At 33.6% G+C, this 25,625-nt stretch overlaps 1 protein-coding gene across 2 annotated transcripts in view; it reads left to right on the top strand.

Annotated features, from left to right (window-relative positions):
• LOC143255491 (uncharacterized) overlaps positions 1–25,625 on the top strand; it is a 142,045-nt gene that overhangs the window by 10,868 nt on the left and 105,552 nt on the right. For both annotated transcript variants that reach the window (XM_076511232.1, XM_076511233.1), the window contains exons 2-6: positions 10,266–10,318; positions 16,155–16,365; positions 17,879–17,980; positions 19,177–19,293; positions 24,947–25,078. In XM_076511232.1, coding sequence (XP_076367347.1) covers positions 10,266–10,318; positions 16,155–16,365; positions 17,879–17,980; positions 19,177–19,293; positions 24,947–25,078 — 615 coding nt within the window. The remainder of the gene's footprint in view (positions 1–10,265; positions 10,319–16,154; positions 16,366–17,878; positions 17,981–19,176; positions 19,294–24,946; positions 25,079–25,625) is intronic.

The following is a 25,625-nucleotide window of genomic DNA, read 5'->3' on the forward strand; positions in this document are numbered from 1 at the left end:
GAATTCCCGTCGCACCAAATATGCTCGCCCATTCAGGCGTGGGGGCGTTATAATGTGACGGTCAATCCCACTATTCCTTGGTAAAAGAGTAGCCCAAGAGTTAGCAGTGGGTGGTAATGACTAGCTGCCTTCCCTCTAGTCTTACACTGCTAAATTAAGGACGGATAGCGCAAATAGCCCTCGAGCAGCTTTGCGCGAAATTCAAAACAAACTAACAGAATTCTCCTTTTAGGTCGTAAAATTTAATAACTTATTTTAACATTCCATTTAATTTTAAAATATCTTTACTTTAAAATTCAGTACAGTTGTATTAGCTAATAAATTTTGGTAAATAATACTGATGTATATAAAATTAATATATATTCAAAAAATAAGACCTCGTTTTCAGTTTAAATTCTTTATAATGCATCTTAAATTATTATGATAATTGTTTTTCTCATTACGTCCAGTGACTTTCACATTAGAGGTGTTCTTATAAAGTTACTATGTTACAAGATTATGTTTTTAGGTTGTAAGTTAGGCGTACTTACTAGCTTACAATTTGATACGAATTAACAGGCTTGACTTTTAACATTAATATTGTTATAGTGGGTTAGCTTTTGAAGCTGAATTATTGTGTGAAATAGTGTCTACTCACTTACGTTAAACCTTGGGTTCTTCGTTCTGTCCTCTTACAACAACGCTCAACAGACATTAACATTTGGTTATAATATTTTTATTAACATTTGTTTCCTTAATAATTTCAACATTTTAAGGCTTAGCACAATAAACAAGTTTTATGCCACCTAAAATGCTTACTGACAGGTGAAATAACATAAATGTAAATTATACATATATATATATATATATACATATATCTTAGGTTCACGTTTTTTTCTAGTTTCTTTTTTTTTACTTTCAAAATGGAGAAAGTGTTCTAAACTTACGTAATATGTCTCAGCATTACAGATAATTTTCATACATCCGAGAGGCTTGTATGGTGAGTCTGGAAGCGTTACATTCTGTGTAATCATTGTAATTTGTTTCCATGTCGATAATGTTTTTATTAAAATTGTAAAATTCTTTACATAAACTGAGCTCTGAAACCTTTTATCTTGTAAATTAATCCATAGTTATGAAAGGGCGATTTTTATCTCATTTTCTAACATATATCCTTTCATTAATTTTGGTTCTTCGGGAATGTTTCAGTTTTCACAGCTTTTAGGTTAACTTCCTGCATAAGAAACAAACTTAACTCAGATTCTTTGATTATATATAAGCTTCAATATTGTTATACTTTAATTGTATGTTAAAATCATTGATTGAGAATAGCAACCTCAAGCGGAAAATATAGATACAATCTTATTTAAAGTGAGTGAAGCGAGCTGGCGTTTAATAATTTAGTTAGACCTCAGCACAATGGTCGGAAGTTTGTGTTATCGCATTTCCCTTTCACTAATAACGGAACTAGAATATAAATATTCAGTAAAATAAATGTGTAATTCACGGTCTGTTGAAGATAGCAAGTGCTACCTATCGGATGTTAAGTGGCTTTTTCTGTCGTACTTGGCATCGATAGGTTATATTCTACAACCTAATAGAAGGCTCGCTTTGAAGAGTTTGGTGGTCATGCGTTATGAAACGATCGTGACATCCGTAGGTTGTTTCCTTCTCTTGACCCTGATAGCCACTAGCCGTGAACCACAACAAAAAGCGTGGAGATGAAAGAAAAATTGCAAAATATTTATAGTCTAAGATGGGTCAAGGTCAGCTCTATCGACAGAAAGACAGGTGTCTCTCATCATCGCAGGAAAGGTTCGGTGAGTGCGAACTAACACCATTTAGAACCACAAATAAATATTAATTCTACGAATCACTACATCTACTCGAAGTTAAGAGTGAAACCAGTATATGTATCACACCCATAACGTACTGAGCGGCCAGCGGTCTTGTTTCTCAGTACAGTGTGAATGAAGAAGTATCATTCCGTAAACGCCTCAGTAAAAACACATTCCGGCAAGAATACATCTTTCATGTCTTCGTTTACGGTAGGCAACTAAATATGGTTCAGAAAGTTGTGGCTGTTTGTTGTACATACAACTACCAAGTTCGATGCGGAACGTAAAATGACAGAGTGTCTTCCTTATATTACACGATCCGGTTCAAAATTGTTATTAAAAATATATTTTCATGCGTGTAATTGTGTCATATACATAAACTTCGTTTAAGCAAATCCTAGACAGTTTAGTTCTAAGAACTGCTTTGATAAAAAGTTGTTCATCATTGAGTTTTCCTTGTAATACGTGTAGTATTACGTTTACATATATAATATGTATTTAAATATGAGAAAGATACCACCTTTAATAGAAATAAAACCTTCGAAAAAAATCCTCGCAACGCCAGTGTCTCACGCCTGTGAATATCCCGTTCTGAGATTGGCAGATGGTGGTATGACGTAATTTGTTTCTTTTGATTGCGAAAAAGTGATTGGCCTCGGTATCTTTGCAAACACCTGCTTGACTCAAGTAACCTCAAGAAAGTAATTGTTTCAGTAAATTATGTACTAACAACGACAAAACCCCAGCATTACATATATTAACCCTGTTCCACTTCCAAGTTTTTTTTAACCTACAATTACAATTTTTTATACTTATAAGCTTAACAAAATAAGCAATATTATTAAACCTAAGAAAAGAACAGTAATTTTACGGAGGAGGTTTCATGTTGATCTTTAAGTGTTTAACAACCTTGGAGCACATCTTCAGAGTAAACCACAGCAACTTGACAACAGTAGGAGGTACTGAAGTGTTAACTATATGATGTCACTGACAAGAATATTCATGAGTATAAACACAAACGGTTGTTGGTATCATAACCCAACATTTGCGGTTTTATATTTCTTTGTGCTTTTGTTGTTTTATGTGACTGTTTAGTTGAAATATGTTCAAACTTGATTTATATAGCAAGAATCCCAGTATTGTTACATTTGTTGGATTGACATCTGTTCCTTAGTGACTTTTTTTTTTGGTACATGATGATTGCAAGTAATTAAATGTTATATACTAATTCAAACTTATTCATTCCGTTAAGAGTACCCTTAAAAGTAGCAGAGACCCGGCATGGCCAAGCGTGTTAAGGCGTGCGATTCGTAATCTGAGGGTCGCGGGTTCGCATCCCCGTCACGCCAAACATGCTCGCCCTCCAGCCGTGGGGGCGTTATAATGTGACGGTCAATCCCACTATTCGTTGGTAAAAGAGTAGCCCAAGAGTTGGCGGTGTGTGGTGATGACTAGCTGCCTTCCCTCTAGTCTTACACTGCTAAATTAGGGACGGCTAGCACAGATAGCTCTCGAGTAGCTTTGTGCGAAATTCGAAAACAAACAAACAAAAAAGTAGCGGATGTTGTTGACTGGTTGCTCTTCTTCTGAAAAACGGTCCCAAATTGGGATTTTTTCCCCCATTCTAGTATAAAACGATTGCAAGTAATTTAGGTCCTATAGGCGGCGGGTATTGCTCACTAGTTGCTATCTCTATGGAAAGCAGTTCGGAATTAGAATGTGTATGTTGAACTCATCTTGAAGTCATTTAGATAATAAGTTGAGTTAGGTTCTTTAAGGTTCAAAATTAAAAACGTATCTTCGTATAGTTTACTGTTAAGCAGAAGACTATAGCTATGGGTTATCTGTACTCTGCCAGTATCGAAACCTCATTTTTAGCTTTATAAACCGCTGAGACCAGGAAGTGTGCGTTGGAAAGTAAAAAGTCGTTTATAAATTCCGAGCACAGTGTTAAATATTGATGTAATAAATAGATGTATATATGCATTTTTTTCAGCATTAAGCTGTTGAGAATTAGCATATAATGTGTTGTACCATGTACAGATTTTCGTCTTTTGTGTCTCATTATTGAGAAAAAATAAAAGGTTATAATCTGAGCAGTGGGGCAGTAGACGTATTATAACAGAGACAGTCAAATTTCACCGTTCGCTAGACAAGAGTAACCCAACAATTGATGTTGACTAGCTAGCTGCCTTTGCTCTAGTTTATCAGTTCAAAATTGGGAACATCTAACATCTAGGGCAGATAGCCCTTAAGTTGCTATGTGCCAAGATCCGGGAACAAACAAACTATATTATGCGTAAATGATTTGGTAATGTATTTTGGATACTTTCCCAGTCTTGATTAATAAAAGTTTGTGTTTTTTTTTTCCTGTAATGTAAGATAAACAGATGAAATCTTGAGTTATTTAGTTAATTATTTAGGCAAATGTAAACATGTAACTTGAAGGCTAAGGTGTACCTGCCAATAATGGAGTGAACAAGATCTAAAAATTACATAGAACAGCCCATTATAAAGACATTTTTTTTACCAGCGGTTTCTTCTTTGTAATGATTGTATGTTGGTAAACCTAACGCCGAGAATCCCGATTCCTAACATTCCGATTGAATAATAAGTGAATGAGAACCAGAAAGCAAAATGATAAATAAAATCGTATCTTAAACTAATGTCCATATGGAATAACTTATTCTATAGGAACAAAATAAAGCAATATTTTACTTCACTCAATCTGGCCTTCGGTATGAAATGCATTGGAATTTTCTAATATTTACCTTACCTTGGTCCACTTGCACTTCATCATAATGTATTATTGGAAGGGTTCTCTTATTGGGCCGGATTTTCAATTAGTGTATTGTGTCAAAACAGAAGAATTCAGAGTCCAGTATACTTAATGAAAACAAAAACGTTTTATTTCTTTTGACTTCATATTCTGCAAGTTATCTTAACTCGTTATCAGGCCTAAGTTTAAAGTGAACACGTACAGAACAATTTTACTAACTTGCTAATTCTCTCTCGTATATATTGTACTTTGTAAGGTTGTTTTATCTTACATAGATCATTGAAAGACAGATTCAAAGGTTAAAAAAAATTAATAAGTAACAGACAAACTGACCGACAAACTTGTTAAATTACTAATCAGTTCACCACTGTCAGAATCACAAGTCAGTCAGTAGTGAAATCACGTTTTTATACAGCTGAAATAGTTTATTACACTTTGAGAGAACTATGGTCTCCACACGTTCATCACTGACGTAAACTATACTAAAAAGCCTACACGTCTTAGACATAACTCACGATATGTTTAATATATTCAACGTTTACACCAGTTCGATCAAACATATAACAGCTATTTAACGTTATTCTACTCGTTTTCAATATACATATGTATATAACAAGTCTTTAATAGCCTTTAAGAAACGAACTCTTTTTATTGGTACTAGAATTCGTGAAAATTTTCGTTGTCGAATATTTTTTTCAGTTGTAATCCTACTTATGAGATAAAACATTTTGAGGTATATACTGCTATTTATATGCAACTCGAAACTTTCAGTTAGGTTGTTTCTCACATTTGTTTTTTTACAAGTTATACTCAGTTGTGATTGCGTGTGAAATTGAGAAACTTTGTAGCATTCTGAACAGAAAAGAAAAATATTTTAGGTTTACTTATTTGATTTTTATACCGGAAATTACGTCATTTATTACGTAAGTTTCACAACAAAACTTAAACTTTTAGCGCACGTTTTCCCGAACATTATATTTCTAGTTGTTTCTTTATATTAGGCCAGTGGTGCAGAACCTCCAATATCGAACGCCATCTTGTCGCAGTCAAAAAAACTAAAAACAGATTTCTCAGGTTGGCCTGAAGAAACTTGTTGGAACTTCAAGAATACAGTTAAAATAATTTTTTAAATGTTCTCAAGGTTTACCTTTGTATTAAGCTTGGATTATTATGAAATTCTAAACAGCCAGTTATTTGGCACTGTGCCGACATATTTGCCCCGTGGGCGATTCGCATTACTTGACGGCTTCCCGTTATCCGACTAGTTTGAAAAACGAACACCCACAGTAACCCACTACACCTCTACTTACCGCAGTTCCTGAAGACATCTGCCGAGTCATTCAGAGTAAACAGGTCATGTAACTTCGGGAAGAAAATTTATGACCGAAACTTGTTAATAATATTATGAAAAATACGAGCTCATATCATATAGAAGCAAACTTAAAGTTGAAGTGAACCTCGGTTATTTAATAATAATTGGTGTGAAATATTGTTTGAAAATCACCAATCATTTTGTAAAGAATACAGACTCCGCCCCTCTGATGTTTTGATTATCAACATACAACAAATCGCCTAGTAACTAAAATCGTGGTAATGTTTGCTGAGATCGGCTGTTTTTGCTGACATTTTAAAAATATTTTCAGTGTGAATTACTGTTGTGTTATTACGACGTGTTTTAAATCTTGACTTGAATTTATTATGATGCTTTAATCATAGCTTAATTCGTTTTTCTGTTGCCAGAAATCTTGTGTTTTTATGTTATTTTGCTTAATTAATTATTGGCATCTGACGTTTTTGGCTTATTTCTATTGTAATTAGTATAATTCACTATCTTGTTAGCTTATGACATGCTTCAACGTTACTAGCACCTGCACCAGGCGCGGCTTTTCGAGGATGTCGGATGGAATTACCTGTGAGTAATTCGGTATGCACACACAAAATTTCCTGGAATTTTCCACGTACTAGCCACATTAATGTGACTATTTACTACATATCATCTAACTTGTACATCTAAGTATTCTGAAGATCTGGCCCAGACCTAAGAAGTTTAAAATAGAAAGACACGTCTCAATATTTCGTTATTTATCTGAAACACGTGAATATTGGGAAGTTTGATGAAGAATACTCAGTACCCTAGAGGAAGGAGACATATATATATTCCAGTGGCTGAGAAATAGTTAAATTATATATTTTTACTTTCTTTTTTTTTATTACTTAAGACAAGAAGTGCATTTATTTAGAACGTTATAATAAGGCCCTGCTAAAGTAACATGTTATCGCTTATGGTAATAAAACCTGTATTTTAACCTAGTTTCTCAGATCTATTAAGATCCATCACACATATTGAAAAAACCGATTTGTTTCTTCTGAAATTTATAATACTTAACTTATTGGTCAAAATTATATATTTGTGTATTTTCATATTTTAGAACGTTTTAGAGTAAACAGTACATTACAAATACACGCATTTGTAATTTAGGAACTGGAAGAAAGAAAAGTTAACAGCTATGTGTCTGTTTTTGTTCGCGTCTGTACTAACTTGGGCAGACTTAAACATCCAAGTATTTGAACACCGATTTTAACGACAGTGAGACGATAAACATCTCATTGATAATCTCGGGGTCTGAAATCCTGGTCTCGAATTGGAGATTAGAGGCAGGAGTTTGAGGTTGTAGGTCAAACCTACCTTAGTGGCTCGAAAGGTATCCATCCAGGTGGGCTGGAAAGCGGAAAAGTCTCTGTGTCGTTATAGGTCGTTCGGTTACTGGTAGGCACGTTCTCCCACTCTTGATGGTTGTCATTTGATTGACTTAATATTTTACTTCTCAAACTGTTAAGAAAATTAGTGAGTATGAGAAGAAATAATTTTATGTTTTCTACACATTCCTTAACTAATTGAACTCTACTTGTTTAATAGCATTGGTTCAGTCAGTTGGTTAACCAGTATTTTTAGTTAGTTATCAAACCAGGTAAGAACCAAGCTGTCTGTCTATTAAACGTTGATTAAAGGACAGGACATTTAATTGTAAGAGTAACTAATAAAACTGATAGCATATGTTAAGCCTACAGCAATAGTTCATGACGAATCTGGTCTCGGTAATTGTCTTAACAGCATTACAGAAATTCCAGCAATTAATTTGAAAAATGTAACATTCGTTTTAATAGTTGTCCCTTAAACGTTGCGAAAATTTTAATAATTTTCTATAAAACATCACAAACGTTTTAACAATGGTCTGTGGAACACTAGGAGCATTTTAACAATTTTCTGTGAAACTATACACTACAGATTAAATATGATTTAACAATTATAATAAATAAAAGAAGTTGTTTGTTGTTATTTTTTAGAAAACTATGTATATTGTATTTGAAACAGAATTTTTATCCGTTGTCATAGGCACAAGTTTTTAAATTGAGTCCGAAGTACTGCATATTTTAGAAAAGTTGAAACACTAAACGATTTCAAACTGTCAGAAAACACATTATGGTGTTTAACAGTTGTCGTGAAACTATTAATTTTTTTTAACATCTCTTTCTAAAACAATAAATAAAGTACAGTAATGGTTACCGAAATAGCACAGCATGTTCAACTTTTGAAATGTTTGTCTTTCGGCAAATAAAAACTACTGGTCCGCACGTAATTAACATTCTCATAACTTTCGCATCCATTGGTTAGAGGCTGACAAATCAAGTTATAAATACTGTGTACCGCACATAGAAATCATATTTTTAATGTACGTTAAATAAAGAAATACACAACAACCAATTTAAACACTTTTGTATAATGAAATATTGTGAGCTCAATATTAACATTTGAAGTGAGTTTTACATTTTGACAAGAAGGCGTATTCTCCGGAAAATTTAGTGTTCTGTGCTATAGAAAACCAGTTCATATGTGGTTGGTTATAGTTTTATTGTTGGGATTACGGAAACTGGTACAAACCATTCTCCTATATATAAAACCATGTAGGAGGCCTGGCCTCCCACAATACGGTAAACGAATGGTAATTAGAACGAAGTGCGCTTCCGTATCGGAATAGAAATATATATTATGATATGTTTGAATAATTTTATCACATAGGCCATACTACCTACGGAATTTTTCTTAGGTAGACAAAACTGTGCTATTTTTTTAAAATACATTGTATATTGTTTCTGATAAACGATTTAATGAAGCTGTAAAGCTGGACATTCCACTGAAGTTGATAAAGTTTAAACTTAAACATCCAAAATTGTTTCTCGTTAAATATGTAGTGGTATCTTGTACGTTAATTTGAACTTCTCATCCGACGTATTCTTACTGTACAGATTAGACCTAAAATTATTGAAAAGTAACTTATAAAAGACTGAAGGCAATCCTTTGTAACAAACTGATTAGAAGTACTTACTGTCGTAGAAACTACACACCAGGCTTCTAAAGTCTACAATAATAGGACTGTATAAAACTTTCAGTTGTATTCTGACTACAAACACGAAGTCTGGCCAGCGTCAACCTCAACAACACGTTATACAGATCAAGTCACTGAACCCTGGGATACATGTTTGCTTCGTAATTTTGAAATACTGACCAGGAAAATGTCATCCAACGAGCCAGCAGAACCTGCTGTCTTAAGGACTTTTTCCAGTTCTTAAACCGAATCATGTAATCAATTGTTACACTCACAACGTGCTAAGCTGAAAACGCCGAGCGTGTTACGCTGTATCACATCTCGAACCCTGGACTCTTCAACTGTACCACGATTCTCTAACCATTTGACAACGCACAGTCCAGGTTTAATTTAGTATTAAAAAGTGTGTGTGTATATATATATATATATATATAATGAGATAAATACTTTCAATTTCTGCTAATTACATTAATTGTAAAAAAGACGATTAAAATCAGCACTATAAAACAATAATGAACTTAATATAAAATAAGAATTAATAATACTTTAATAAATAACCCAATGTTAATCCTAGTTGTCACCTTAAAGCCATATATTAAATTCATAATACTAAGTAAATTTCATAACTGCAACACTAATGAAAAACAAATCACTCATTGAAAAATGTTAGTTTCACTGTTGCGTGTCAACGTTAAAAAATAAACTGATTTCTAGGCCAGTAAACAGAACTCTTTGCTTTTCATATGCTTAACATAAAAATAATGTCAAATGGAATGAAGTTTCTGAGACCTACTGAACATGATACAATCCAGCGCCACAAAATGAAAGAGAAAGTCTTCATACAATAAGTCCAGTACGTTGTAACACGTCTAAATAGTCAAACTGGTTATGGAGACCAACTGATAATTTGTACAACTTTTTCAAAACTTATACTTGACGCAGTTTATATAGAAAGTAAGAGTTGAGGCAAAAACCTTTAAAAGTTCGAGCTATTAAACAGATATATACGTGTTATATTAATAAGATATAAACAAAATAAGTTTTAAAATATTATATTTTTCGTGTCAAATATATGATTAGGGGACAGTAAGGCGTATAGGCAGGTACAGTAAAATAGCTACCTGTTCAATCATATGATATATAAGGCATAGCATGGTATGAGTTACGTACGAGTCTCCAATATGTTATTTTTGGTGATTTAATATTTATTACAATCTTGACTATAGTCTTCACAACTGCTTATGATATTTTTTGCCTAACTCGGTTTCTTTCTTTTTTTTATAGTTATAGCGGAGAAGATGTTAGGAGTTTTTATATCGTTGGCCTTCACGGTCCTGGTAAGTGAAATATGTATACTCTTTTTATTCTTCTTTATACTTGAAAATAATACTATCGAATCGTTGCAACTTTCTGTTACAACAGGAATTTATTATTTTGCTTTGTTACGTTATTAGGTTTTAAAGACTCGAGAACGTCAGAATTTCCCTGTATTAAGTTATTGTTTCGAAAATGAAAAATAGGTGGCACCCAAAATTAATTTTATTTTAGATTTGAAAATTATGTTTTGTACGAGTGTGGTTACGATATTATTGTGGGGTGGAGAAAAATAAAATCCTGAACAATTTAGGTAACTATAAACTCGAATAAATCTTTGACTCTTATAGATTAGACATACGGGTTACTTAAGTTCAAAATTGCCGCACTGCCCGTACTCCCACATTAGCTTCTTTTGTGTACTACATTGTTTATTGGAATAAGTATATCTTAATCAGTTGAAGCTGCGTTACAGTAGAGCTTTCACGGTATGAAGTAAAGTTTACTAGAGCAAACGTGTCACATTATCTGCTGGTAACATTTTCTTTAAAACTTTGTTTTTGTAGCTACAGTCAATCTATTTGTTTGTTTTTCTTGAGTTATTTAAACTTGTTTGGTTTGATTCGAAAACCTACTTCGCCGTAACATAAAATAGAATTATTATATCATTTGGCCTTATTAACATATCTTACTAGGTACAAGTTCTCCCTAATTTTGCATTATACAAATTCCATATACAGTTTCTATTTCAATAATTTCCAAAAGCTATAACTCTTTTGTGTGTTGTTTTTAGAGCTGCTGTTCATGCCTGTGTTTTTGCCTTACGTTTGCACTTAAAGTGTAAGCCTACGTCTTCCCCACGAAACTATCAACTCATTCACCTGACTAACTTGGGAGCGATTTCTGGTTTTCGATGTGCGGTACTTGCCAGAATGCCACGCTTATAGGAGACATTACTTCCTCTTTTTTTTTTTTTTTAAATTAAGGTTCAAATTAGTTCTCTGTTATTTTATGGATTAAATTTTCAAAAAATTGTGAGAAGTTTTTAGGAAAATTACTTTTATTTTATTGTTAACTCACTAGTGCGAGGCGTCAAGCAGTGGCTTGTTCAGTCAGCACCGACTAGACCTTTTCTCGTGTCATCTTTAGGCCTTCTATTAGTATAAAATGTAACTTAAGTTAACTGATACGCGCATTTTCCCAATATTTATCAAACAAAAGACAGTTGTCTTAAAAATCAAATTCGTAAATAACATATAGAAATTCTATTTCAGCTTACTTTTTAATTCAACTGTTTCCATCACCATTGCCATCACACGAGGGAAAAAATATCTGACAACAAAACTTTCTTTTAAGTTTTGACATATACCTGTACAGTCTTGTAACGTCCCGTGTTGTGACCTATTTATTTGTTGGCAAACCTGTTAGCCCAGCTTTTGTAGACAGGTTAGTATTTAATAAACGTTCAGATCATGACTGGAAGCAGGTAAGAAGAAGGATCCGTGATTAACAATCCTGTCGGAATATTAATTCATTAGTTTTTTTTTTCTAAGAAATATACATCCTGCACTACATGACGCTACATTTTTACTTCTATAAATATTTGCTTAACTACTAGTTTTTAGAATTTAATGCATTATTTCACGTTCTCGTTAAGGACACTGTATTATTTATTTATTATTCCGGGATTTCGATTTTGACGTTCTTCCGAGAAATTTGAAATAAATGATTGAAGCTGTCTATGGCAAGTGTGATTCACAGAAATGGCGGGATAGTTTATTGACGAAACGACTTCAATTTAGATTCGCGTCTTATCATAAGAAACTTTAATATTTGTATCCAAGGGAACTGAAAAAATATTATTTCAACCATTCTTCACTTTTAAACAGAATAAAATGTTAACAACAACACGTGAATCTGTAAGGAGCTTTGTGTACATGCGTTATTTGAAATCACCTAATTTGGTTCTGGTTAGATTAGCATGTCTGTTTCGCCTCTTTCGTTTAGATGAGTCTGTACATTAACCCCCAATCTAGCAACTTTACGTCACGGTAACGACGAAATTATAAGACGAAGATGATCTCATTGGTTGGCACTCCCGATGACCAATCCTTAATGGCCTTGCGAAGGACGTAACTTTTACTACCTGCGCACAATTACATAGAATACACGAACATCATAGAAGGGGATAAGAAAAACACACTCATTAAAACATCGCAGTTTCACATTGAATATGGGCACTTCTATCATGTTCGGCATACCTTTATCTTTTGTCTGCTTTAACGCCATCTTGTGGCATTTGTCGCCACATCTGTTCCCTATAGGGAAAGGCACGATTTATTTCAAAGAGCACACACTTGAGAAATATAAACCCAATTTTAACCTTTTCTTTTGCTACCAAGTTTTCAAAACGTTCTGTTAATATGCGTTTTTATTGCTTGTTATTTATGATGTACATGTAATGTCAGGCCTGGCATGGCCAGGTGGGTTAAGACGTTCGACTTGTAATCTGAGTTTCGCGGGTTTGGAGCTCCGTTGCTCCAAACATGCTCGCCCTTTCAGCCGTGGAGGTGTTATAATGTGACGGTCAATCCCACTATTCCTTGGTAAAAGAGTAGTCCAAGAGTTGGTGGTGGGTGGTGATGACTAGTTGCCTTCCCTCTAGTATTACATTAGTAAATTTGGGACGGCTAGCGCAGATAGCTCTTGTGTAACTTTACGCGAAATTAAAAAACAAACAAATAAACATTTAATCTCGGTTATAAACTATAGCTTATCTATGTTGTTTTATTGAATACATTGATGATTTTACTTGTAATCATTTAATATGACACAGTTTCACTTCTTGTTTGTGGTATATATAAATAAAAACATTTCTAACATCATGAGTTGCAGAATATTTTTAAACCTTAGCAACCGTAGTTCTTGTTACAATATCAGAAACTATAATTATTATTACAAGCTTGACAAATATAGTTCTTGTTACAATCTTAGTAACAGTAATTTTATAACAACTCCAGGAAAAATAATTCTTGTTACAATTGTAGCAAACGTAACTCTTATTATAACATTACAATCTGTAATTCTTGTTACAACTGTAGCAAACGTAACTCTTATTAGAGCTGTAATTCTTGATATCAATGATGTTTGGTATGAGTTAGTGAAACTTGGTCTGTTTTTAAACCCAATTTTTGTAATAAAAGGTGATAAAAGGAAAGATCAAATAGGTATCTTAGATATACAAAATAAACCAAGTAAAAGTTGTCGTACTGGGTTTGTACATGTATCAACAGCAGTGTCCTCTGAATAAAGCTTAAAACGGGAACCTCAAGGCCAATATCACAAGTTGCAAACAGGTTGAAGCTTTGGTTTTTCAATCCATACATGGCGCAGTTTAAAATACCTTATGTTGTAAACATAATCAATGTAATCAATGCTTCCCCAGACACTCGATTCAGAAAGTGATGCATTTTTTAAAGCGAAAAAGGTGTTTACAAAATCTTATTACTTTGAGGAAGAAATTCATTGAGAGTAATTTGATTTAACTTTCTACATGATCGATGTATAAAGTACAATCAGGATATCAAAATGTTATAAGGGATAATTACAGGAGGTGTCACTTTTTTGCATTTCTAATAACCTGGAAATGAAGCGCTTGCTAAGGAAACAAAACAGCCTAAATTCTTTAAAGTTTCTCAGATGAACTGCGAGCGCATGTCGTGGGATTTCCTTCGAGACCTGTGTTAAAGACAGAAATTGTTTTGTAATATGCAACGTAGAGTAAGGCTCCCCGCTAGTACAGCGGTATGTTTATATGGATTTAAAACCCTAAAATCAGGGGTTCAATTCCCTTCGGTGGGCTCAGCAGATAACCCGATGTGGCTATGCTTTAAGAAAACACGTACAACGTAGGGTAGGAATTATGTGTCAATGAAATGAATTTCACGCGTATGTTATGCAACAACATTTTGTTCCCTGGACGTAAGAAAAAGCTATCTTTAGATTCTCTCAACGGAACCGAAGACACAGAGTCGACAAGAATCTTCTGCAGCCAAAGCAGGACAAGAGGGAGTTACACATCACATTTGAATAAGTTTTTTTAAAGAAAAACATTACGAAACGGACCATGAAAAAAAGGCTATTTAACGTAGAAGCTCTAAAGACAAAAATTAGTAACATTCGTGTAAAGAAACAATGCTTAGCTACTGTTAGAATGCAACCACCCATTGTCTTGTCTACTCTAACCGAGCAAGACACTTCTCTAAACGCTTGACCACGTGTGCCTACTTTTATTACATCTGAGTGAGTAACTTTTGAAATTCTTGTCATGCTGTTTAAAAATTAACCAACTGACCAATCACCTCTGTTTTTTAGTGTAAGTGGATTATAATATTGGCTGGTAACCTTAACTGTTAGATAGAGGTTACTGAATTACAATCTCGCATCTCTCGTTTAACAAGTCATTGGAATAGTCAATCATGTCTGTTGCAAAGGTACGAATGTGGCATTTTGCGTTAAAGTTCTTGTTACTATCGCGTTCACTTCGTCACTTTAACCGAAATAGGTTATAATATCGAATATTTAAAAAGTTATTGGATATTTTGTAAAAAAAAGAAAATCTTATCAATGCTATTCAACTGTCTCGTTGGTAGCCTTTTTAGAAAGTGACTTCACGAATTTTTACGACATGGCTTTAATTCATTGGCTGCTTTTGTTTTTAAAAGGGTTTCAAGAGACATATTAGAAAAAAGAAAATAGAGAGCCTACTTCACAGCAACTTAGTCTGTCGTGGATTCAAGGTCGTTATGTGTAATATGTCTACTATCATGATAATACTCCATCAGTTGTCTTATAACTCATAACTTTTTTATCCAAGTCCTATTTGTTGAAATATCAGCTGTACAACAGTGGTCATTAAGAAGTTTTTAATTATTGATTAGACTAGTTCTGAGATTCTGCAGTTGATTAAGTCACTGGCTCTTACTTCGTCCAGTTTTAATATCCGAAGCTGAAGCTTCTATTTTACCGCATTGGTCAGAAACGGACCTTAAGGACAGCGGACTTAATGCAGTGTCAATTTTAAAATTCTAATTATATTTATCCATCATTATCTGATCCAGTGTTATCTGGTTTGGTGTTATCTCGAATTAACACATCATCGATTTCGTAATATCAGTAAATAAAATAAGTCACACCATGCTATTGTCTAATATTCTTTGTTGTTACGAAATATGAAGTTGAATACCTTGTGAGTCGATTAGGTGTTATGCTATGATAAACTTTAACTTGTGATTTTCATTGACCTTTTTGTTTTGCCTTCTTGACGTCGTTTCAAATATATATTTTACTCAATGCTTGACTCGAGACGAGGGTCTACCAAGATTTCTTTTATGTGTCGAATTTTTATATCAAACACGTAGGTTTTGAGGCCACTTTGTTTAAAATTTTAGTACGCACAAGTAACCCCTGGGGTTTACTCGCTTGCACTAAAACTTGTTTTAAAAACTTTCGGTTTCAATTTCTACTGAGCCCTGAAGTTATGCGAGTTAAGTAGTGTGATACGACATAATATCACATAACCAAGCAGTAGTTGTAATGAATTTAATACAATTAGCGCTTCCTAGCAAGAACTTGCATACATCAATATATCTATCTTTCAATAATGCATGTGTAAACGCTTATTTGTCTATGTATACACGTGTTAAAGGGTAGGTATTTGTTTATCTTTGGGTTACATGTGTGTCTGTGTATACATGCGTATTCGTTTATCTATATGTACGTGTGCGTGTTTATATAACAAACATTTTATTAAGAATATTTACGCATTCATGTAAATTTCCTTTATTTTGTTCGTTACAGGTCAACGCCCAATATAGTCCTCCCTACCCAAATTCCTATACTCATAAAGAAGTTTTCATTTTACATCTGGAAGACGGCTTCTTTGGCTGTCAACTCAACGAATCCACTGATATACTGCAACTGTTCGAATTGTCAAAACTCTGTGATGGTGTTCCTAATTGTTTTTACGGCTCCGATGAGGTAGAATACGACCTTAAATGCACAAACAGAAGTAAGTATCATTTAATCTTGAGAGTCAATTCCACTCCTTTTTATTGGAAGGTACTGAATCAATAAATTAGTGGGTGGCTATCATGCGGCTTTTATAGCTAGAATATATTTAAAGATATAAGTTATGGAAGGAATATTTTGTAGTAAAGAGAGCTAAATTTTAATATTATATCACAGTTAAATTCTTTTTTGCTCTATTTGTTTTAAACCAAAGTAGGTTAAATGTGGGTTTATTTGGTTAATAATTTCATATTCAGTTTATCCCATTTGCTAACAGAAATTTTTCTTAAGATATTTCTGTGTACATTATATAGAGCTTCTATCAATTGTTTTTGTATTTATGATACCATTAAATATTTTTTTACCGTTCATTCATATAACGTTAAGTAAACTGACAAAGCAAAGTGGTTATTTTACCTTCATTGGTTGCGCCATTTACTAAATGAAATAATAACTGAATTTTGGAACAATTGGCGAAATGTTTTTGTTTTTTTCATTATCTGTATATGTTACATTTAATTGTCACAAAAACTGTCGGTTTTAATAAGTTCACGTTACTTGTTGTTGTCATTAAAACTTTACTACTTTAATGATGGATACAGTGAGAAAAGAAAAGCTTTTAAGGCTTAGCGGATAATAAATAAGTTAAAACATACTTTAGACGTACTTGTAGATATTAGTTCTGTTACATTGATTAAATGTACAGTTGTTTAGGTATAAAACTGGGTTGTTTTTGCGTTAATGAGACTAACTTGTATTTGTTCATGGGTATATTCTCACATTTTGTTAATGTAATAAATACTATAAACTTACTTCTCGTACGGCCCGGTATGGCCAAGTGTGTTGAGGTGTTCGTTCGACTCGTAATCCGAGGGGCGCGGGTTCGAATCCCGGTCCCACCAAACATGCTCGCCCTTTCAGCCGTGGGGGTGTTATAATGTAACGGTCAATCCCACTATTCGTTGGTAAAAGAGTAGCTCAAGAGTTGGCGGTGGGTGGTGATAACTAGCTGCCTTCCCTCTAGTCTTACACTGCTAAATTAGGGACGGCTAGCACAGATAGCCCTCCAGTAGCTTTGCGCGAAATTCAAAACAAACAAACATACTTCTGTAGCTATTTTGTAGTAAGTACAATAAATTACTCATACAAGGTATAACTACCACAAACTACATATGCAAGGTTGTCGTTTTAGTAGAATAACAACAAAAATTACTCATGTAGAGTTATTGTCTTGGTAAAATAAACATAATATATTACTGATATATTGTTAGTTCAGTACAATAACTTGAAACATAATTGTAGTTTTGTGTAATAAATACCACAAGTATCTAAATATAGTATTAGCTTGTTAATGCAATAAATATATTAAGTTACTCAGCGTTACGTTATCGTTTTCCTGTAACAAATACATGACTTTTTTAATTGTAGGATTATGATGTTGATCTACGAAAAACATGAGTTATTGTTTTAATACAAAAAGTAAATTAGTTTGATTCATTTATTTAATCATGCAGATTTTTGTCACCCGAAAATGCCACGCTGCATCAATGGAGCCTGTTTAGAAAATTTATGTTACTGTAATGATGGATACGGTGGTAAAGGCTGCGAAATGCCAGGTAGGCTTTTGAGGTTTAACCAATTGTAGTTAGAGCTTAAGTTAGGCTCACTTTTTAACAATAACGTTAAAACTTGTGATATTGTAATGATGGATAGATAATAAAGGCTGTGAAATGTCAGATAAGCATTTTATGCTTAACTGATTGAAGGTATACTTTACGTTAGGCCTGGTTGTTAACTTTAACGTTTAAACTCGTGATACTGTAATGATGGATAGGATTGTAAAGGTTCCAAAATGCCAGACAGGTTTTTTTCCCGTTTATATCAAAAACTTACGTTAGGTTCACTTTTTGACGTTATATTTAAAATTTGTCTTGCTGTATTAATGATAAATTTGGTAAAGGTCATAAAATGCCGGGTAAGGGTTTATAGATTAATTATAGCTACAGGCCACATTACTTGTTATCGTTGCCAATAAAACTTGTGTTACTATAATGGTGGGTAGAGTGAGAAAAGGCGGGCTTTTAAGGCTTAACTTATAATAGTTAATGTTTATATTATCGCTTGAAGTTTTTATAACGTTCATGTTTTTATAGAATAAAACACATAAGGTTGAGAGTGGTCTATATTTTGTCGATAAAACTATATTGGGTAATGATTGAACATAAAGTCATCTGGCGGTGAAAATTAAAATTAAATTACTCAGATTGTTCTCTTTAGATATTTATTAGTTATTATTTATTCCTCTATTGTGCTTTTTATATTTTACTTTTTTATTTTTGTAAGTTTTTGGCAGTTTATGTACTTATTCATGTATCATTATGCTTTTTTATGATTACGCTTTTGTAAAACAGTATTCATTACTTATTTGTTCGGTTATCGTTCGGACAGATTATTCACGAAGATATCCAACTTTTGAAACAAAGCATTCTAATCATAAGTAATATACTTTGAACTTTATATTAATAACATGTGCTCATTGGTAGGTATATATTTATGTTTATTTTCGATCTGATCTGTGTTGGTAGCCTGCTGTGATAAAAATAATATTAATTATTAATAAATTCATGATGTCAGAAAAAATACATAGGTTCAAGAAGTTTTAATATAAAAACCCTTTCAAAAGCACTCGGGTTATAAATTATCAGTAAATATTCTTCTGTTTAGACAATGTGATATCGATAACTTGTTTTTGTAGTGAATAATATAGAAATATTGATATCAATAATACTTTTGTCATTTTTATCCTTCCAAGATGAAAACGAATGCAAGTACAGACCGTGTGATGTCTTTGCGCACTGTACTAACACGATAGGCAGTTTCTATTGTTCGTGTTTTCCTGGATACGAAGGAGATGGATTTAATTGCCACGGTAAACTTCCATATTTATTTTGATCTTATTGTTACCCAGTTTTTTTTTGTTACTCATACCACCTTTTTATAACATTAACTTTCAAAATTAAGGATGTTCATGAAAGTGGAATAAATGCATGCGACAAACACACTCTATAAATTGTATTTAGAATCGAAACTTGTTATTGTCGGATAAAGTGTTACCGTACTACTAAAAAAAATCTCACGTGTTGTTAGGTTATGATAAGAAATGGGTGTGAGAAAAGCATCACTACTATCAAAGTCTTATCTTAATCTTCTAAAAAAGAAAAAAAAAAACACGAACGTTTAGATATTCCCAACACGCTTTTCTTACACGTCTGTTAAGGACGAGATTGGTATTGAACAGCTTTCAAGGTCACTGAATTAGTTAAGTTAAAACTGGACACATTTATATAACATGGACATAATATATTTGACTCCTTATACGATAGAACTATTTCAACAATTAATTGTGTATGAAAATTGACTCTATTTACTGAGTGAAAACAAATTCTAAGAAGAACTAAAGGCAAAAATGTCTCTTCAGCCTACATATGGGTGTGGTTTACGTAAGAGTTGACCTCCACCACTGGAGGCCTAAACCTGCTATGTCCCATTTTCCGTTAAGCCCCCCTACACAATTACCCTACACTAAGGTGTGGAAAGCTTACCTGAGTTGGATGACGTGTATTTTTACACTATATTCTAGTTTGTCAACTATTCTTATTCTAGTTTGTCAACTATTCTTAGTTTGATGTGGGATGTGACATCCTTTCTACTGCCCTTTTTTCTTAGCCACAAAGAAACTGTGACAAGTGTGAGAAACGTTAGTCAACCTATATATATGCAAAAACGGTTCGTTTGGGTTGAGAAAATATTTTACGTAGAAGACCGAATATTTTCTCAACCCAAACGAGCCGTTTTTGCATATATATTTCTCTACAAGTGGGTTTTCTCGACATCACTGATCGTTAGTCAACCTGTTCTGTGTGTTTTAAATGTCCTCTGCTGGAACAGTGATAAGTGTATGGATTAACGACTCTAAAATCAGGAGTTCGATTGCCCTCGGTGGGCACAGCAGATAGCCTTATGTGGTTTTGCTGTAAGAAAACAAACAAAAATCGCATTGTTTGTCACTTTCATGAATTTAACGTTTCATCCTTAATTGTGTACAATTAAGTTTGAGCATATTTTCATGTTCTCAAGATAATAATTTAAACAATTTATTATGTCGGTTCTTGGAACCAATATTTATTAAATGTATTTACTATTCATAAAAGCTGTAAAATTTTTTCAACACAGTCTAGTCGTTTTTTACACGCTAAGAATATTTTATTATCGAAGCTGTAAACTTAGCGCATTGTAGTCGTTTCTTATTACACACTAACAGTATATTATTCTTGAGGTTGTAAACCAGTGGCGGCGCCAAGGGGGGACTTGGGGGCTGGAGTCCCCAATCGACCCAAGCCCCCAGCCCCCCAAATATTTTTACCTACATATATTAATAAAATGAGGAAAACACAATCGTCGTTGTTGCTTAACAATTAACATCAAAGAGACATAGATCTGTAGAACTCAACGTCTTTATTATGATGAAAGATAGTTAGCCTGATAGTGACCTTACTTTTCCTCAGAGTGTATTAACTTCACATGGGATAATTCGTTTCTGCTATGTAAACTATGTCTTTATGTTATATGTCTTTTAATTTGTAGCTTTACTCTTAATGGTATATTAAATGTTCAATCTAAGCTAATCTTGATTTTCTTTATTATCATGTATTACCTTAGGTGGAAGTTAGGTGAGCTTCCTCTTTTACATATACGCATATTTTCATAAACAGATTATTTCTAATTTGTAATAATAAATTATTAATCAGAGTATGAGTTTCCAATGAAAACTGCATTGAAAACGCAGTTCAAAATAGCACACCTTTCTGAAATGTACTTTGGTATTTACATTATAATAAATTTACCATCTACACTTCATGCTGATGGAATTTTGGGAAGCCCCTTCACAGTTTACCTCAGCCCCCCCAACGAAAATATCCTAGCGCCGCCACTGTTGTAAACTTAGCATATTCTAATCGCTTTTACACACTAAAACTACAACCTTCTCAAGGCTGTAAAACTTAGCGCATTCTACTTGCCTTTTTTAACACATTAAGACTTCTTTTCTTAAGGCTAGCATAGTCTAGTTGCTAGGACAACTATTTTCTCGAGGTTGTTAACATTGACATTGCAGTATGAGGTCTAATACCCAGCCAATAACGTAACCTTCTCTTGCAATATTTTCTTGTTTGTTACTTCACATAGGGAGCCCGGCATGGCCAGGTGGTTAAGGCACTCGACTAGTAATCCGGGCGTTGCGGATTCGAATCCTCGTCACGCCAGACATATTCGCCCTTTCAGCCGTGGGGGGCGTTATAATGTTTCGGTCAATCCCACTATTTGTTAGTAAAAGAGTAGCCCGAGAATTGACAGTGAGTGGTAATGACTAGCTGCTTTTCCTCTAGGCTTACACTGCTAAATTACGGATGGCTAGCGCAGATAGCCCTCGTGTAGCTTTGTGCGAAATTTAAAACCAAAGAAACACTTCCCATAGGAGATTCTCTTGAAGTTAAAATCAATCCAAGTTTCTGATCATGTGACTATAGGACAAATGAGTCAATGCATATAGATATTATTGTTAAGTTTTGAACGTTTTAAATCTCCATTAAATCAGACTGCGATAAACCATACTACTTATATCTTCCTCCTAACTACAATAGAACTTCTGAAGCTTTTAATCCACCATACTTACCTCATTCTGTTTATCATACAATCCTAGTTTATCTTGCTTAATTTTTATTTTTTTACTAACTGTACGTGTTTAGTTTCTGGTCTCTATTATTATTCATCGATGTTTTATAGATTCTTTAGAAATCAAATGGCATATGTATTAAGGAATAAGGTAACTACATTAAAATGACTGGGACTTGATGAGAATGATAGTATTCTTAACTGCGTAAGGTCACTATGACCCCCATACCACCTGGTGTTAATAATTCAAAATTCAACGCTGGCATTTTAGGGTTAAAACTCCAAGTTCCCTACAGACGAACAAAACCAATGAATTCTTTCTTCTAGAGTTAAACCACGTTGACCTTATAAAGTGTACCCTTCATATTAGACCCCAAGTGATAAAGTTGACAACTTTCACGTTAATGGACGATTTCTTTCCTTTTTAAGTAAATCAAGTTGTTCGATATTTTGCTCTTTATAGACCCTCTCGATGTTCTGTGTAAATTAGTGACTTTGACGTGAAAGCACCTTCACATCTCTTTTGCTACGAGTTATTAAAGTTATTATTTCGGCTTATAATGCAAGAAGGGCGCATAGGAACTTATAAGTTTTTACAGTGAAAAAGTTTGTTTGTTTCTTCAGTTGGTTTTTTTTAAAGCACAAAACTACACAGTGGACTATCTTTGGTGCGACCACCACGGGTATCGAAGTTGGGTTTCTAACGTTATAAGTCGTAAGTTATAAGTGATGTAACCTGCGTTAAAATTATTATGAATACTCGAATTTGCTGTTGTTTTTCAATTTGTTTTTAAGATTAACGTAGTAATTGTTGTTTTCACAGAAATATTTCACAAACGCACAGACACATAAATAGATACGTGAATCTATAAATAGTGCGTATCTTTAATAAGAACGGAATGGAAGTTAAGCCGAAACGTTGATAAAATAAAATTAAAATAGAAACCTTTGAAAGATTATCTGGAGTTCACAGTTATTTCATTTATTCATAATTTTTTGTATTATACTCCAGTTAGTATAACGCATTTTAAACACTCTAAAGAGGAGTGTTTGAGAGTATGTCAACCAAACTCCACTGTTGACGAGGCTACTCGTCTAATAAAAATGACATTTATTCATACGGGCTGAGACACAATTATATTAACAAATTACTTTACAATAACATTGCTTGTTTTCCTTGATATTTGTTTTGAAAAGGGAAACGGTTAATATGTTTACAGCGATTCCATTTTAATTTCGTGTTGTGGGGTTCATTGTTGACATTTTTCTGAAGAGGTTTTTTTTTCTTTTGTTTTGTGTATTAGGTTCTCCAGGTAACACTAATCATATATAGTGTAAAAGTTAGTTCGAAATTGAAGCTTCAGGTGGCACTACTATTTATATTGTGAAAACATTCTTTTCAAAAATAAGTTTGAAATTTCAGCTCCAGAGACACTACCGTTTATATTGTGGAAACTAAATTTTTAAAAATAAATTCGAGATTTAAACTCTAGACGTGCCTACCATTTATATAAAGAAAACTTTTTAAATGTTTGGAAAATATATGTAGATCAAATGTAATTAAAAATTAATAAAGTTACCGACGATCGCATAGCTTATAATTTCAGCAAATAGCATGACCATTGTAGGGACAGTTGGCCAGTGTTCAAGGTCTACTAATAAACTTGACGACCTACCAGCCTACACACTCAACTACCAGTTGAGGTAATAAATGATCACTGCATCAAACCTCAGGCAGCAAAACCCACACAGCCACAGGGTCGGCTGGTTTTAACGCCTACGAAGGTTGTAAGACAGACTCGTTTCTTGACATACCTGATCGGTTTTTTTCTTTTAACCCCACCTGTACTTTCTTAGTACTGAGATTAACCTAAAATATGTTATTTGTATATTAACTAGCGTCTTTGGCCACGTCTCTTGCGAACACATTTAAATTGTAACTTGAAAACAAATAAACCTTGAAACTTATACTGTTTATTTTAGCTGTTCAGGTGTGCACATCACAGATGGGTCATTCACTGTATACTGTCCTTTTCGCTATGGACACAGAACATGGCAAGAAAGGTTCAGTGACACGGGGACATGGGCCGGATCAAGCCAATCGCGTCTGTCAAGACAGTGGTATATTTTTAACGATTTTCAAAGCCATCTTTTTTCTTTCTTTTTTTTTTTTTTTGTGAAATGGCTCAAAGCAACTAACTGAGAGCAGAGATTACCGTATTTGGTGGCGCTGGTTGCTGCGGTGTCGAAGATGTGTAACTTTCTCAGAAACCCAACAGGTGGCGCATACTAGTTCTCATAACAACAGCTAAAATAAATTACAGTTATCTATGAAGAATGTGCAACGTGTTTCTTAGTGCAAATGAAAGCTTCATTAAAATGTTTTTATTTTTAAGGATACTTGGATATCGTCCTTCAAACATTTCTGTCTGTGTTACTTGCTAGACGTTAAGTGCAACGTCCTTAACAATTCAGATATTACATTTATTAATAAATGAAAATACATTGTGCTATGTGAAAATCAAAATATTTAATTATGTTTTGTCCTTTAATATCAGTGATTCCAACTATTTCAGACACTTTTATTTAACCATATGGTATTTATTTTGATTTTTAAACAAAAACCGAAACGTGAAATTAGCCAGTAACTAAATTGTTAACAAATAAGATTGTACAAACACACATTGTTAGACAACAAGATTAAATATACATATTTATAAATCCTTACGTTACTTTGATGAATAATGTTCTTACCAAATCGCCTTATTAATATTTTTGTCACGTTAATGAATTGTATTCGTTCGGTTTCCCGTTTTTCACAAATGCTAAAATTTTTGTTTTGTTTTCATCAGATATCAACGAATGTGAGATCCCATCACTTGCAGCTGCCTGCGTTCCCAATTCTGAATGTTGCAACTTGCCTGGTCACTACGTGTGCAAGTGCTTAGCTGGGTTCACTGGCAATGGAACAGTGTCGTGCGTAGGTGAGATTTTCGTTCCCGACAAACTTGTGCGGGTTTTAAAAACCTTTAATGAAGCAAGCTAGGCCAATGATCAGTGCTGTAATAAAAGTACTAATATGATGTTGCCAGCTGATGTTCTATAACGTCTTGGGATTAGTTGTAGTTACGAGTTTAAAAGTGTAGCTCAGATACAACCAATCAGAGAAGAGCTGGGGACTGGATACAGGATTAATCTTGTGTAACATTTCTATTGATTAAAATTACTTTTCAAACACAAGCTTTATGTCAAGTGTACGACAACTATCTCCCAAAAGGAACACAAATGGGAGGGAATATAAAAATTGAGAAAAGATAGCAATTGTTAAAGTGTTTAATATCGCCGAATATCAAAAGCGTGTCCGTATTCTTACAAACTAAAGTATAAATATTTTAATAAAACAAAATGTAAGAAAACCTTATGTTGGATTATGGATTAACTAAAGTTGCAGTTATTTTTAGGTTAAAAATTTAAATTTAAAGATTTATTAAACAAAGTAAAAGAACTACATCTAAAGTCAAGGGAAAATTC

Source organism: Tachypleus tridentatus, chromosome 7 (assembly GCF_004210375.1).
Source record: "Tachypleus tridentatus isolate NWPU-2018 chromosome 7, ASM421037v1, whole genome shotgun sequence".
NCBI lineage: Eukaryota > Metazoa > Arthropoda > Merostomata > Xiphosura > Limulidae > Tachypleus > Tachypleus tridentatus.